Source organism: Camelina sativa, chromosome 4 (genome assembly GCF_030686135.1).
Source record: "Camelina sativa cultivar CO46 ecotype springtype chromosome 4, ASM3068613v1".
Classification (NCBI taxonomy): domain Eukaryota; kingdom Viridiplantae; phylum Streptophyta; class Magnoliopsida; order Brassicales; family Brassicaceae; genus Camelina; species Camelina sativa.
In genome coordinates, this window is record NC_141883.1 from 6,045,144 (window position 1) to 6,058,821 (window position 13,678).

General features: G+C 36.3%; 3 protein-coding genes across 4 annotated transcripts; 1 reads left to right on the top strand and 2 right to left on the bottom strand.

The window, feature by feature from the left end:
* Window positions 1-508: 508 nt before the first annotated feature.
* On the bottom strand, window positions 509-3,680 carry LOC104779955 (lysine histidine transporter 1-like). 2 transcript variants are annotated; one of them, XM_010504393.3, is made up of 8 exons: window positions 3,438-3,680; window positions 3,168-3,325; window positions 2,354-2,737; window positions 1,483-1,876; window positions 1,297-1,402; window positions 1,130-1,215; window positions 955-1,023; window positions 509-825 (listed from the first exon to the last, which is right to left on the bottom strand). In XM_010504393.3, the coding sequence occupies exons 1-8, from the start codon at window positions 3,477-3,479 to the stop codon at window positions 727-729; spliced, it is 1,338 nt and encodes a 445-aa protein (XP_010502695.1). In that variant the 5' UTR covers window positions 3,480-3,680; the 3' UTR covers window positions 509-726. The 2 variants fall into 2 exon arrangements, with proteins under 2 accessions (XP_010502695.1, XP_087366089.1); XM_087509963.1 differs by having other exon boundaries at window positions 3,172-3,325; window positions 3,438-3,544.
* A 1,792-nt stretch (window positions 3,681-5,472) lies between these two features.
* LOC104779956 (prohibitin-4, mitochondrial) lies at window positions 5,473-7,033 on the top strand. Its single transcript, XM_010504394.3, has 3 exons — window positions 5,473-5,921; window positions 6,149-6,690; window positions 6,888-7,033. Exons 1-2 carry the CDS (start codon window positions 5,610-5,612, stop codon window positions 6,674-6,676), a joined length of 840 nt encoding a protein of 279 aa, XP_010502696.1. The 5' UTR covers window positions 5,473-5,609; the 3' UTR covers window positions 6,677-6,690; window positions 6,888-7,033.
* Window positions 7,034-8,266: 1,233 nt separating this feature from the next.
* LOC147945475 (receptor-like serine/threonine-protein kinase SD1-6) lies at window positions 8,267-10,765 on the bottom strand. The gene is made up of 4 exons (XM_087509271.1): window positions 10,680-10,765; window positions 10,513-10,582; window positions 10,093-10,356; window positions 8,267-8,407 (listed from the first exon to the last, which is right to left on the bottom strand). The coding sequence occupies exons 1-4, from the start codon at window positions 10,763-10,765 to the stop codon at window positions 8,267-8,269; spliced, it is 561 nt and encodes a 186-aa protein (XP_087365397.1).
* Between the last annotated feature and the right edge of the window lie 2,913 nt (window positions 10,766-13,678).

Consider the following 13,678-nt stretch of genomic DNA (forward strand, 5'->3'; position numbering starts at 1 on the left):
ACGACAGACGTGAATCAGAGAATGGCTGAAACGAACGAACTAGAACTCTAGAAAAACACACAACAATTGGCTGAAACTTGTTTGTTATTTGATCGGATTGAATACAAAAACTTGTTCTCTTGCGCTACTATTTATAGATTTACTTGTTATTCATATCCTAGTATGATTCTGACAATGAATCATCATATCCTAGTATGATTCTGACAATGAATCATCAATTTACTTTCCATTATTTCCGGTTTTTTTTTCGAGCCATTTATTATTATTTTGTTATTAGCACTATGTATTTCCATTTTTTTTTTTTACAAACACTAAACCATTATTTCCTTTTATACAAAATCATTTTGTTTGCTTCAACATAACTTATTTGATGGATTTTGTAAACAACAATCAATTTCTAGTTATCTGCTTACCAAATCTTAATTTTTATAATAATTTTATTTTTAATTAACTCTCTTTTTAATATGACTATCTAATTTACTCATGTTTTGAGTGGAAAGAGAAAATGTGTAACCAAATCAGATATATATATGTAGCTCTCTTTTTGTAATTTCAGGAAACAATTCAATTTTTTTTATAATCAAACACTGTAGAAAACGTATATATATATATATATATATATATGTAGTTTTGACTTGTAAACAAACTTTAAGATTTAAGAGACCATCATATCAAATATTTTTACATCCGTCTTAAAATGATCCAAATCTTCTGTGTTGTTGTACTCTACGAGTAAAACTTGTAGTCTTTAGCTTGAATAACGATCGTCCTCAGCCCTCCGATCGGCGATAGAACCATCAAGAAAATGCCAAATACAATGCATATCTGAATTGAAACAAAGAACAGTTATATCTTTAGAAACTCAACCACTAGCTTCAATAAGCCAAAACACGTTTTCAAACGCAAACGCAAATACAAGAAAATGATATCTTGTGTTGTGTTGTTAGTTCTTACCCAGTTAGTCCACCAAGATAAGCTGTATCTTCTTGGTTTGTATATTTTAAGCCATATTACGCAAGGAAGCTTTTTGCCAAAAAAGAAAAAGACAAATAATACAAATTTACCAATTAGTCTTGTTTCTTAAAACTCAAAACATATGAAAAATGTTTTTAAGTAATGACAGGCTTACGAAGTATGTTGTTGGAGCAAACCCACCAAAAAACGCCAATAGGCCGCCGAAAAAAGGAAACGTCATACCAACGAACATAGTAGCGGCTTGCAGAATCATAGTAATTTTGATTAATTTATAACTTGTGTATCAAGAAACTATATATATTACACACAATAAGGTCTTACCAACGTAGAAATTGCGGACAACGAACCGAAGGAACCAATTCGGTCTGAAATTCATTTTCTTAACCAATAATGTCTCCATCATATCGAAAACCGGCATGGCATATATCTGAAAAATAGCGGTTCTGTTAACATCGGTTTAACTTTTTTTCCCCAAAGAAAGGGTTTAGAAGGAAAAAAAAAAATTACCTGGTAGCTACCAATGACATGGATCACAACAAAAATGTTTGCGGTTGCGATTAACCAAACCGGTTTCTTGAGTGTTCCAAGAATGTTGTCGTCAACAGCATTTCCGAACATCCAATAACCGATAAGTGCGACCGGAAAATAACAGAGTGCGACGACAATATAAGCAACGACGACTCCTTTCCACATTGGTCCTTTCGAAGGCTTATCAGGCGTCGAGGGGATCGTGGCTTGGATTTCTAAGACAACGTTATGGCCTGCATATGCAAACGCTACTTCGCCTAACCCGCTGAAGAAGTTGAATACAGTTCCTGCTGTGGATTTCGCTTTGTAACCGTATTCAACATTTTCTTGAACACCTTTAGCAACTGAGGCGGACCATGCAATTGTGGAGTAGCTAGAATTAAAGAAAAAAAAATTGGATTCATTAATTCATGACATCGGTTTGAGAATACCGGTTCTCAAAAAAATTTGGTAGAATTATATGCTAATTACGTTAAGAATACAAACCAAACCTAACAAAAACCGGGTTTAGAAACCCTTTTCCACATTTAAAACAAATATCCTAATCTCGTATTAGATAAAACCAATTTGTTGAACCATACCGTATGTCAAATCCGATACTGTCCAAAAGTTAATTGACTAAAATACCGAAATAAACCATACCCAGACCCCTCAATACCAACTTAATCAGTGTTACCTTGGTGTAATCTCGTAACGTAGCCGTAACTCTTGTCAAAACTAAACCAAGCTAAAATCAAACTGGTATGTCCATCTTCTAATTTTTTCCGTCAAATGTTTTGGAAAGGTAAAAGTAATTTACCTGAATTAATAAACCAATTAAAATTTTCAATTGAGAAATCTGTTTACGTACCTGAGGGACATAACCGCGGCAGCGAGAGAAACGCCGGATATGGAGTTGAAGTTAGGGAGATGAGAAAGGACGAAGTGTACGGATGCAAAAATCATAATGAAGTAAGTGAGTTTGATTGGTTTACAATCCTCGCATACGAGTTCATGAAATTTCTTTAGAGATTTGCCTCCTGTGACCATATAAACGATGCAAACGCCAACTTCCACGATCAGCTGTTGCGGCACGACTATGTAGAGTCCAAGCTTTTCGCCAAACGCATGTTGTCCAAGCTCGTGGTAGCGGTCAAAACGCTTTCCTGGAACCATTTCGTGCATCTCCACCATTTGCCATAGTGTGTATAGTGTTATGATCCATGACAATACCAGAATTACCACACCCGGTCCCCTGTAAACCGGTCAATTTATTTAGCCTAAGACCGAATTAGTCAGTGGTTAATTGCATCTTATTATCAAAATATTTATATTTGGAATATATTTTTAAAAAAATATAAGTAGGGTAAATACATCATTGACACTTATTATTTCTGGTAATTTCAGTAAATTATCCATATTGAATATTTTGTCATGCTTTTCACTAAATATTGATGTAGAACACTTTTTAGTGTAAATTCATCACATCTCTCATAATTTATCACATAAACCTTTTCTTATCTAGACACAAAACATTTCTATTTTCTAATATGGCTGGGAACTTAGATTAAGTTGGTTTGGTTATAGAAAATCATTGCATCATTCAAACTCAAAGTTTTATTTTGTTGTGAGCTTAACTACTTTTTTGATTCACTGCACCAGATAATTAAGGTTAGTTACAATACCAACCGAGCTGAGCCATGGCGTAAGGGAGGCTGAGGACACCGGCTCCAACCATGGCCGTGACATTGTGGAACGCAGAGTACCACCACTTCGCATTTCTCGATGACGTTATCGGAAGCCAGGCGTCGATTTCTTTTTCTCTTGCTGTTTTCTCATCCAACTGTTATATGAACACATCCATCAATACAACTATATTTTGGGTTTGAAATATATATTCGAAGGAGTAATTTTATAGTAATCCCAAAACAGAAACAGAAGAGTGGAAAACTAACATCTTTAGTGTGTGAATCTTCATCAGGAGCTTGCTTTCCCATGGGGACACAGTATTAGAAAGAGTAGAAGAGGGAAGAAAGAGAGACAAGATACAAAAGAGCTTAACAAGTCTTCACAATGCTGAGGCAACCTTACTTATATACAATCACACACACATATATATATATATATATAGCTAAATACGATGAGAGAAAGATACATATATATAGAGAGAGGTTTGTTTGACTTCTAAAACTTAATACACCACAAAGAGTATTATGTTGAGAAGTTTTATTATGTTCAATACGCCACAAAGAAAATTTAATATCTTACATGCACCCACCTTAAAAAAAAAAAAAAAAAGAGTTTGTGTTTGTTCACACCACGATCACATATAATAAACATTCTTAGTTGTCGTTACACACATATATACATAAAAAAAAAAAGATAATAAAATGAAACATCATAAACAAAAGAGATCCACTTACATATTAATTGTACTTGAATCAAATTAATTAATATCATTGATAAAGACGATAACGTAAACGTGATTGGCTATACATGTAACACCTCCTCACGCGAAAAAATATCCCATTCGATTCAAATATTATTGATTTGTAGATACAAGTCACAAAATCAGATCCAAGCTAAGAATTTTTTTATAACGATGGTATCCGGTAAATGATTTAATAATAAAAAGATTTCTAAATCGTATATCAATATATATATTATTTTCGTTGGGATGATCTTTTAACAAGCTTGAGTGAATAATATAATCAGTGTTTTGAGTTCGGGAAGTTTCATAGATATGTACAAATGGCACGAACGAAGGACGACTTTTCAGAGAATGACCTGCCAACCGTTAGAAATACGACTGAAAATGTATATATGAACTCCATTTTCGTTACAATTAATTTACAAGCATACATTACAAATATATATATATATATACGATATACATGTATATTATTATAATATTTAAAAGTCTTCATTTTCGGTCATTTACAGAAAATTGTTGATGCCAACCCAATTTTATATGTACTTAGATTTTATTGAAGTTGAGGAAAAGAAGAATATTGTAGATACATAAAACATTTTTTTTCTTAGTAAAAACATCAAAAATAAATGGAAAATCTTAATCTTCAAAAAAAAAAAAATCCCAAATACCCTCAAATCTCAATGCACAATAATGTCAAACTAATTCATCATTCTTCAAAGCATCAGTAATTGTATAATTTTATTCTGTCTAAATAGTCTCGTACGTCAATTTTTTGTTCATCAACACATCGTTTAGATTAAATATGTTTGATGCTGCCAAAAAAAAGATTAAATATGTTTGATCTTTGTGTTTTCTAAGAAAGCGCCAAGAAATAAACTTAAGACTCCCACATATATACGTTTGTGACGCATAACGTTTTCTGAATTTCTATAAAAAAACGTTTTATGAGTTTTTTTTTTGTTATTATAAACTGAACAGAAAGACCTTAATCAATAGTAATACAGTAAACTATTGGATATTGATATGTGCCTATTGGAGAGAACGAAGATAAGCAAGCACAATAACCAAACTCCAAGTCAACTACATATAGTTACTATTTTAAAAAAAAATATTATATATTTAAGTTATTATCGTTTTCTCTAACAATGTGTAATTAGTGTCAACTGAGTTTGCTAATTATATATATAAGTCATTATCGTTTTACCAAAAAAGAGAAAAAAAAAAGAGTCTAATTAGCAAACTCAGTTGACACTAATTACGCATCGTGGTTATCATTTTAGTCTTTGTCTTCTACCAAACTTAGGCATGTAATGTTATTTATAAATAATAATAAAAAATACTCACTAGTATTTAATTTTTGTTTTTAAAGTAATTTGAATGTGCAGAATCGATCATCATAGTCAAAATAGTAAGTTGAAATTGTGCTTTGCTCATTTTGTTTGTTTCCCATTGTTTTCTATATTTATTTTACTTCCTCCCAAAATATTCACGGAATTAATATTAGGCCTTAGTAGTTAATAAAATGGGCTTTTAAGAAAAGCCCATATCCAATAATTGTCGGCAAAATAAAATAAGAAAATAACCCTCTCTTCCAAGTTCCAAATCATTTCATAAACCCTAACAAACCCCCAAAAATCTCTTGTTTCTCAATTTCTTCCGATTCGAAGCTTTTTTTTTTTTTTTTTTAACAAAAATGGGAAGTCAACAAGCAGCGATATCGTTATTGACGAAGTTGGGGAAGGCGGCGTTCGGGATAGGTGTGGCGGCGACGGCAGTGAACAAGTCGCTGTACACGGTTGATGGTGGCGAGAGAGCTGTGTTGTTCGATAGGTTCAGGGGAGTGATGGATGAGACTGTCGGTGAAGGGACTCATTTCTTGATCCCCTGGCTTCAGACGCCTAACATCTACGATATCCGTACGAAGCCTCACACTTTCTCCTCCAAATCTGGTACCAAGGATCTTCAGATGGTCAATCTCACCCTTCGTGTTCTCTTTCGCCCTGAGGTACTACTACACTCTGATCATCCGTATGGGTCGTGATTTTGATTTCTTCAAGGTATTCGATTTTAGCAAATGATTTCGTGGACAAGATCTAGGGGTTTAGGGAATTAATCCGTATGCATATTTTTGGTTTCTTGGATGATGTTATGTTACTCATATATGTATAGAAGAAGCTTTTGGTGATTCAGAACTTTAACAGTGGGTGGTAATGTGGTTTGTTCATTGTGAAGGTTTCAGGTCTGCCGAAAATTTTCCAAACATTGGGTCTAGAATATGATGAGAAGGTTCTTCCATCGATTGGAAATGAGGTCTTGAAAGCTGTAGTGGCTAATTTCAATGCTGATCAGCTCCTCACTGAGCGTCCTCAAGTATCAGCACTAGTTCGTGATGCTCTTATCAAGCGTGCCAGGGAATTCAACATTGAGCTCGACGACATAGCTATCACGCACTTATCGTACGGTGCAGAGTTCTCGAGGGCTGTTGAGGCGAAGCAAGTGGCTCAACAGGAGGCGGAAAGGTCAAAGTTTGTGGTGATGAAGGCTGATCAAGAAAGGAGAGCTGCGGTTATAAGAGCTGAAGGTGAGAGCGAAGCTGCTCTGTTGATTTCAGATGCAACAGCTAAAGCAGGAATGGGACTTATCGAGCTTCGGAGGATTGAGGCTTCTAGGGAGGTTGCAGCTACACTGGCTAGGTCTCCGAACGTGGCTTACTTACCTGGTGGACAAAGCATGCTTTTTTCCCTTAATGCTGGTCGTTGAGCTTGCTAACATTGGTATGCTATTTCCAACTCCTTCACTGAAAAGAAAATGGATTTGGACTGGGATACTTACTTAACCCCCATAAACTTGGGCGGCATTCACTTTTTTAGTTTTGGTTGAACTAAGACTGGATATGGCTTGGTAAATTGTATTCATCATTGTTATTCTAGGATTCTTCCGGCTTACTTGTTTGGACTCGTTGTATTCGCAGGTTGGGAAGGGGAGCTTTATTGGTAAAAAACGATGGACCGGAGTTGTGTGAAGTTGATTAACGTTGTTGCCGTTAGATTTTTATATCTTTTCTAACTCTTTGAGATAGAACAGTTTATTATTATAATACATTTATCGCTTCTCTCATTTCTACGATAATAATCTCAACATGAGTAGATCTCCTAGCTTATTTGGTAACATGAGTAAAGTTTTTACTTCAACCTTTTTTATATTTTTATTTTTTTCTGTTATTTAAATAAATTATTAATATCAGTCATGCATGATGATGATTACAAAAAAACGATTAATGCAAGTATGTATGATAATTGTAATTCGATATTAAAAGTTAGCAACCAACTCAAGAATTTGTCGCCAATTATGTTTTAATTAAACAACGAATGTTTGGTATCTCTTTTACAATTCCTATTTCGCCGTCTCCAATACAATTAAACTGAACGTTTGTACTTGTAACATCCATGAAAGAGACCATTGGTGTAGTTTGAGAATCTTGAACCTGGGTTAGAGAGTGTTAAATTTCTGAAGAAAACCAACTTTGCTACAAGAACTTCAGTACTTTAAATTCAAAAAGCTTTATATCAACATTTTACCCAGGTCACTTGACCTCCCTAACCTCTATGTGGGTCTACCGTTGGTTTCATGATGGATGTCTTTTTTTTTTTGGTCACCTCATGATGGATGTCTATCGACACCAAAAATTATAGTTTGGTCGATTTGTTTTAAATCACTGAATTGGAACGGTTTGGTTAGGAGAAACCCTAAACCATGTTATTTAAAGGAAAAGTTGATTTGAGGGTTTTATAGCCGCTCTTTGTCGTTCCCAGAAAGAAAAGAAGAGGGAAAATGTTTCGTGTGAGTTTTGGAGGAGTCCATTGCTTGTTCTTGAGAGATTTTTCCCTGTGGGTGGAGATCTAAGGGTAAAGACGTGGCAGGAGCTTGCTAGGAGGCTGTTTTCGTGCTTGTAAATTTCGTTCAAAAGTTAGTGCATGACCATGACTTATCTAAGCTAAGATTTCTGTTTTCTTTGATTCTATGAGTTGTTTTGATTGATTTCTTTGGGTGTTTGTGTGTTTTCTCTTGATTGATGTGGTTTGGTTTCACTCCTGGGAATGCCTTGGACTCGTGTGAGGTGTTTGGAGGCAGAAATTAGAGATGGAGATTGAAGGAGGTTTGATCAAAGGTCAATTAAAACCTAATGCGTACTCAACCATGATCTAGTAATATCGTTGTAACATTTCATGATCGAATCCACAGAGACCAAACTATCACACTATGATATGAAGATTAAATATAGCTATAAGAGAAGTTTGTCTGTGAAAGTGACTAATAAAAGGGTGTTTAAATCAATATGTAAAAAGCAACTCACAGTGATTTAGGCAGAGATCCGATTGAGTTAAGCTCCACCACACCACAAATCCGACAGCACTTCGCCTCTTCTTCAGCCTCTAGCTCTGACGAATTCTTCTTCTCTTCCTCCTCTTGATCGGAAAAGCTCTCAACTCTCTCTCAAAGATCACTCAAAAATTGGACAGAGTTTGGGAGAGATTTCTTTTTAGTGTTGAGTCGCAAATGAAGCCAAGAGATGGTATTTATAGGCAAAACTTCTTCTCCTTCACTCGAGACACTTGTGCAAAACAGAGCAACACTTGGGGAGGAGAGTGGAGCATGTGTCGCCACGTGTTGGCTGCGTAGCCAATCACGCGTGCGTGACGCCCACTCTCGCGAGTGCACAACACTCACTCGCCCAAAACTCTTGGCATTTCTTCCTTATTTTAATTGCTTTGGCCAATCAAATTAAAAAAATGTGGCAACGCAGAACTAATTCCCCCTCTCCTGTTCGCATGGTACCCACGATTCGCATGGCTCGGCTATTGTCTGTACGGTCCCTCTCCTGCCCATATGGTACACGATGTCCGACCTTGGTATGGTCCTTGGACAATTTTCTCGATTGTAACTCCACAGTTCAGTTCTCCTATCGGACTTGTATCCTTTACTCGATCCTTCCTCTTATCCCGACGTACTTGGTATGTACCATGAATTACCCGCGACAGTTCCTTGGTACATTGGCCGGTCCATCGGTACACGACCATGATAATTTCACCATCCATTCTTCGTCCTTTATTATTTCTATCGCGGTGGTTCCCCCTTTTAATGGTTTCTACGCCTTCTCGTTTAAGTTCCCCCTTAGACCATCGGTCATCCTCTTCATTGACTCGGTAGTACACCTCCGATCCTTGGCCAATGACCATTTCTCGACTTAGTGATTTTTCTCCATAACTTCCCTGGTCGTTCTCCATTATTCTTCCTTCTCCTTCTTTCCAAGTTTTTTTCGATCCTTTTTAGCAAAAATTTTCTTTAGATTTATATCCCTTGATACGGGTCACTACAGTTATGGCCTCTCTATTTCATTAACTGTCAATTAGTTTTGAGTTGTTAGCCCACAATCTAACATGGTATCAAAGCAAACCTAATTTCTTAGGACATACGATCCTAAGTTTTGTTTCTCTGTCTCTTCTTTTGTTTCTCTCGCTTTCTTCTTTGTTTGACCTTAGTATTATCGAGATAATGGTAGCAACCACCACACAAATTTGCTGCTAGCTATATTTTAATTAAACTTTGAATGTTTGGTATCTCTTTTGGAATTCTTATTTCGCCATCTCCAATCAAATTAAACTGACGTTTGAACTGCCGTCGCATATCACCTCTGCTGCATTATATATTTTATGGCTCGGAAAATAAATATCTAAATTTTTCGTATCAAATTTCAAATTCCTAGGTTTCAAAAAAGTATTACTGTATATTTTTTTCATATATAGTTTCAAATGCACACTCTTCACGGATTACTTAACTAATTTTCTTCAAATTTTTAGACATGAAAACGTAACTTTATACAAGATACAAGTTAATGACTGCTTTAACCCATAAACGAAAACAGGTTTATGATTAAAAACATAAAACATACAACGTGTATACATGTCAATTACCATTAAAAAAAAATCGATACAATTACCATCAATATTAAATTACCATCATAATTTTTCTTGTTTTTTCCACAAATGGTAAAAACATTTCAGTATATTATTTTGCATTTAGATTAGCTTTTTTAAAATCAAAAATATAAGTTTTTTTTTTGAGAGTTCTAATGGTAATCTGGTTCGCTGTGCAAGATTTTTCGGTTGGCTGTGTACTTGACGAAGAACCGTCTCAAGTGACCTTTTCCCAACGCAGTGGACACAATAGCCGGACGGTTTAGGCTGAGGAATCGGTACTTCGCTTCCGAGCATCATCACGACGGACGACATCATTGGTCTGTCAGCTGCATGTTCTTGAACGCACAAGAGACCTATTTGTAGGCATCTATGAACTTCTTGTGACGTTGACGATGATAAGACAGGTACAATAAGTGGATCTACTGTCTCTAACCAGTTTCCTTCTTCCCAGTTTCTCCATACCTGTAGTTTTGTTATAAAGTTTAACTTGACAATGAAAATAAAATAATAATTAAATCAAAGTCTCTCATAATTACGCAGGTGAGAAGACATGGTGTCTCCTTCTAAGTTACTGAACCCCCTATTCCTCTTGCCACTTATAATCTCAAGGAGTAATACCCTAAAACTGAAAACATCCGATTTCATTGAGAATACTCCGTTCGTCCTATATTCTGGGGCCATGTAGCCACTAGGGTAACCAAAACCATTAAACTTCAAAGTTAGGGTTTAAACAAAACTCTTTTGTAAGGACCATTGATGCATGCATGCATATTTTAACTACTTACAAAGTTCCAACCACCGTCCGTGTGTTATCTTGAGTCTCATTTCTATTGATCCGGGCCATCTCGAAATCGGAGATCTTCGGAATCATATCTTTATCAAGCAGAATATTGTTTGCTTTTAAATCTCTGTGGATGATCCTAATTAACCGTGATTCTTGGTGAAGGTATTGGTGTTAGACTACTACGCGGAAGCGTGAAACCGGAAACGTACCTTCACCGGTTTAGTGACGAATATGGCATGAATCGTCTGAGAACTGATGCAGAGATCGGGGTTGAAATCACAGATGGAAATCAACCACAAGCCACCGTTCAAGTGCTCTTTCCGTTGATCTCTCGAAGCTTTCTCTCTCTAGAATGTTTTACTCTCTCTCTTTCAATGTCAATGGACACAAGTGTTGTCCAAGTTTTTTTTTTATGTCTCTGAGTAATCCTCCTTTTATATACAAGGCAAGAGACTTCACGAACAGCCACAAATGAGTTTCGCATCTTTTAGAAAACAACTTCTCTATTACACCGGTTCAATTAAACCGGTTCGGTATGCTCCAAATCATGGGCACAAACCGACCACAAACCAACATCTCCCACTCGCACATGATAGGGAGCATAATTAATACTAGAGAAATATTAGAGTTCAGCTCGAGAATCGAAACATGGAAACCATACAACAAATGAACTGTGCGACCCTGCGAGTACACCTGCACTTGGGAGCTAAACTATGCACCTGTTAGGAATACATAACTGCTACAACCCTAAAGAAAATAATTGCATTTCAGCATGTCTCGTTGTCCCCCAAACTCATTTATCTTTTACATCAATCTTAACATATCTTATCCCTATAGCATATGTTAGACATTTCACATCATGTGTTCACTATATTCAAACTCCAATTGAGCGATATAGTGGCTGGCCAGCAAACACATATGTCAATGTAAAATCAAATAGTTTTTCCCTTCTGTACTTATGTCTATCCGTTCTAAACTAACCGCTTTCCTAGCATGTCCCATAAGGCTAATTATTCCATCACCATTGGATAAACATACTAAAGTAGCGAACATTAGCTTATCCCTTCAGAACATAGACGAAGGTTCAAGGGTAACTCTTGAAACCATAGTGTGGTTTATAGGAACTCACATTGCGGATGATAGGGATTACAAATAAAATATCATTCGCTTCCTATATTGTCGGACTAGCACATGTGGTATGACTCACATGTCATAGTAGTTAACTCTTTTCAAAAAAATGTGTCAATTGGTTAAACCAAGTACTACTATGAGGATCAAGCTACTATCATCTCGCTGTCTAGCGCCTGATTATGTACTTATCCCGCTCTTCCAAGTATTCATGATTTTGGGTCAATCATGATTGATATCTTAATAAGCATATCTCATCTTGACTCTTTATCAAGGCAACATTAACTAGCCTTACAAAAGCAAGCTCCCACTAGCGCCAAGCTGGTCATGTCTCATCTCAACATCTCACAAAGAAATTTGAGGCGATTGTTCATGTGAGTGAACCAATCTCCTACTTGGTGACACTTCTTATTATTTGTGTGTAATATGCAAACATAAAAAAAAATTGACCGATGTATATGATATCGAAAAAAAAAAATATATATCATTAAATATATATGTAATATCCAATACAAATACAACGTCAAATGACAAATTTTTCATAAGTACACAAATCAAATTCTACGCAGACCTAAAGCTCGAATATGAGCGAGATAAACATCTCTTGGGATGGGTTTGGTAAATGGATCAGCTACCATCCTATGCGTAGATATGTACTTAATGACCACCTCCTTATTTGCCACAATGTCTCTCACGAAATTATTTTTGATTGCAATGTGCTTTGTCCTTCCATGATACTTATGATCTTTCAAGAAAGCAATACACGCTTGACTATCACAATGAATAGTCACAGGGCACGAAGCCTCTGGAGTGATCTGTAAGCTTTCTAAGAATCTTCTTAGCCATACAGCTTCTTGGACTGATGCTGAACATGCAATGAACTCAGCTTCCATTGTGGATAGAGCTGTACAAGATTGTTTCTTGCTACTCCAAGTGATAGCACCATTATTAAGCAAGAAAGCATATCCTGAAGTCGATTTGCGTCCATCCATGTCGCCACCATGGTCGGCGTCTGTATAACCCATTAAACGCAAATCATTTCCTTGATAACACAAGGAATAGTCCATTGTTCCTTTCAAGTATCTAAGAATTCTCTTCACTGCCATCCAGTGTTTCCTCCCGGGGTTTGACTGGTAACGACTTACTAAGCCAACAGCATAACAAATATCCGGCCGGGTGCACATAATAGCATACATCAAGCTGCCCACAGCACTAGAGTATGGGACTTTTTCCATCTCTCGTTTCTCTTCAAGGGTCTTAGGGCACATATCAAGGTTTAGGCTTTCACCTTTCGCAATTGGAGTGTCAATGGGGTTACTGTCAAGCATCTTAAACCTTTCAAGGATTGTACGAATATATAACTCTTGTGAAAGAGCTAATAAATTCCTTGATCGGTCTCGGTATATCTTAACACCGAGAACATAATCAGCTTCTCCCATATTCTTCATCTCGAAATGAGATGATAACCATTTCTTAATAGTCATGAGAAACTCCATATCATTTCCAGCCAACAATATGTCATCGACATATAGAGATAGAATTACAAAGGATTGTCCAGTGCTCTTGACGTAGACACAATGGTCTTCACTAATCATCGTAAAATCATAAGAGGTAATAGCTCGATGAAAGCGAAAATACCATTGCCTAGAAGATTGTTTTAGGCCATATATTGAACGTTTGAGCTTGCAAACTTTGCGCTCTTGGCCTTCTACAACAAAACCAACTGGTTGTTCCATGTAGATTTCTTCTTCTAGTTCCCCGTTAAGAAACGCAGTCTTAACGTCCATTTGATGTAATTCTAAATCTAATCCGGCGACTAAGGCTAGAATAAGGCGAATTGAGGCAAACCTCACCACTGGTGAAAACGTTTCC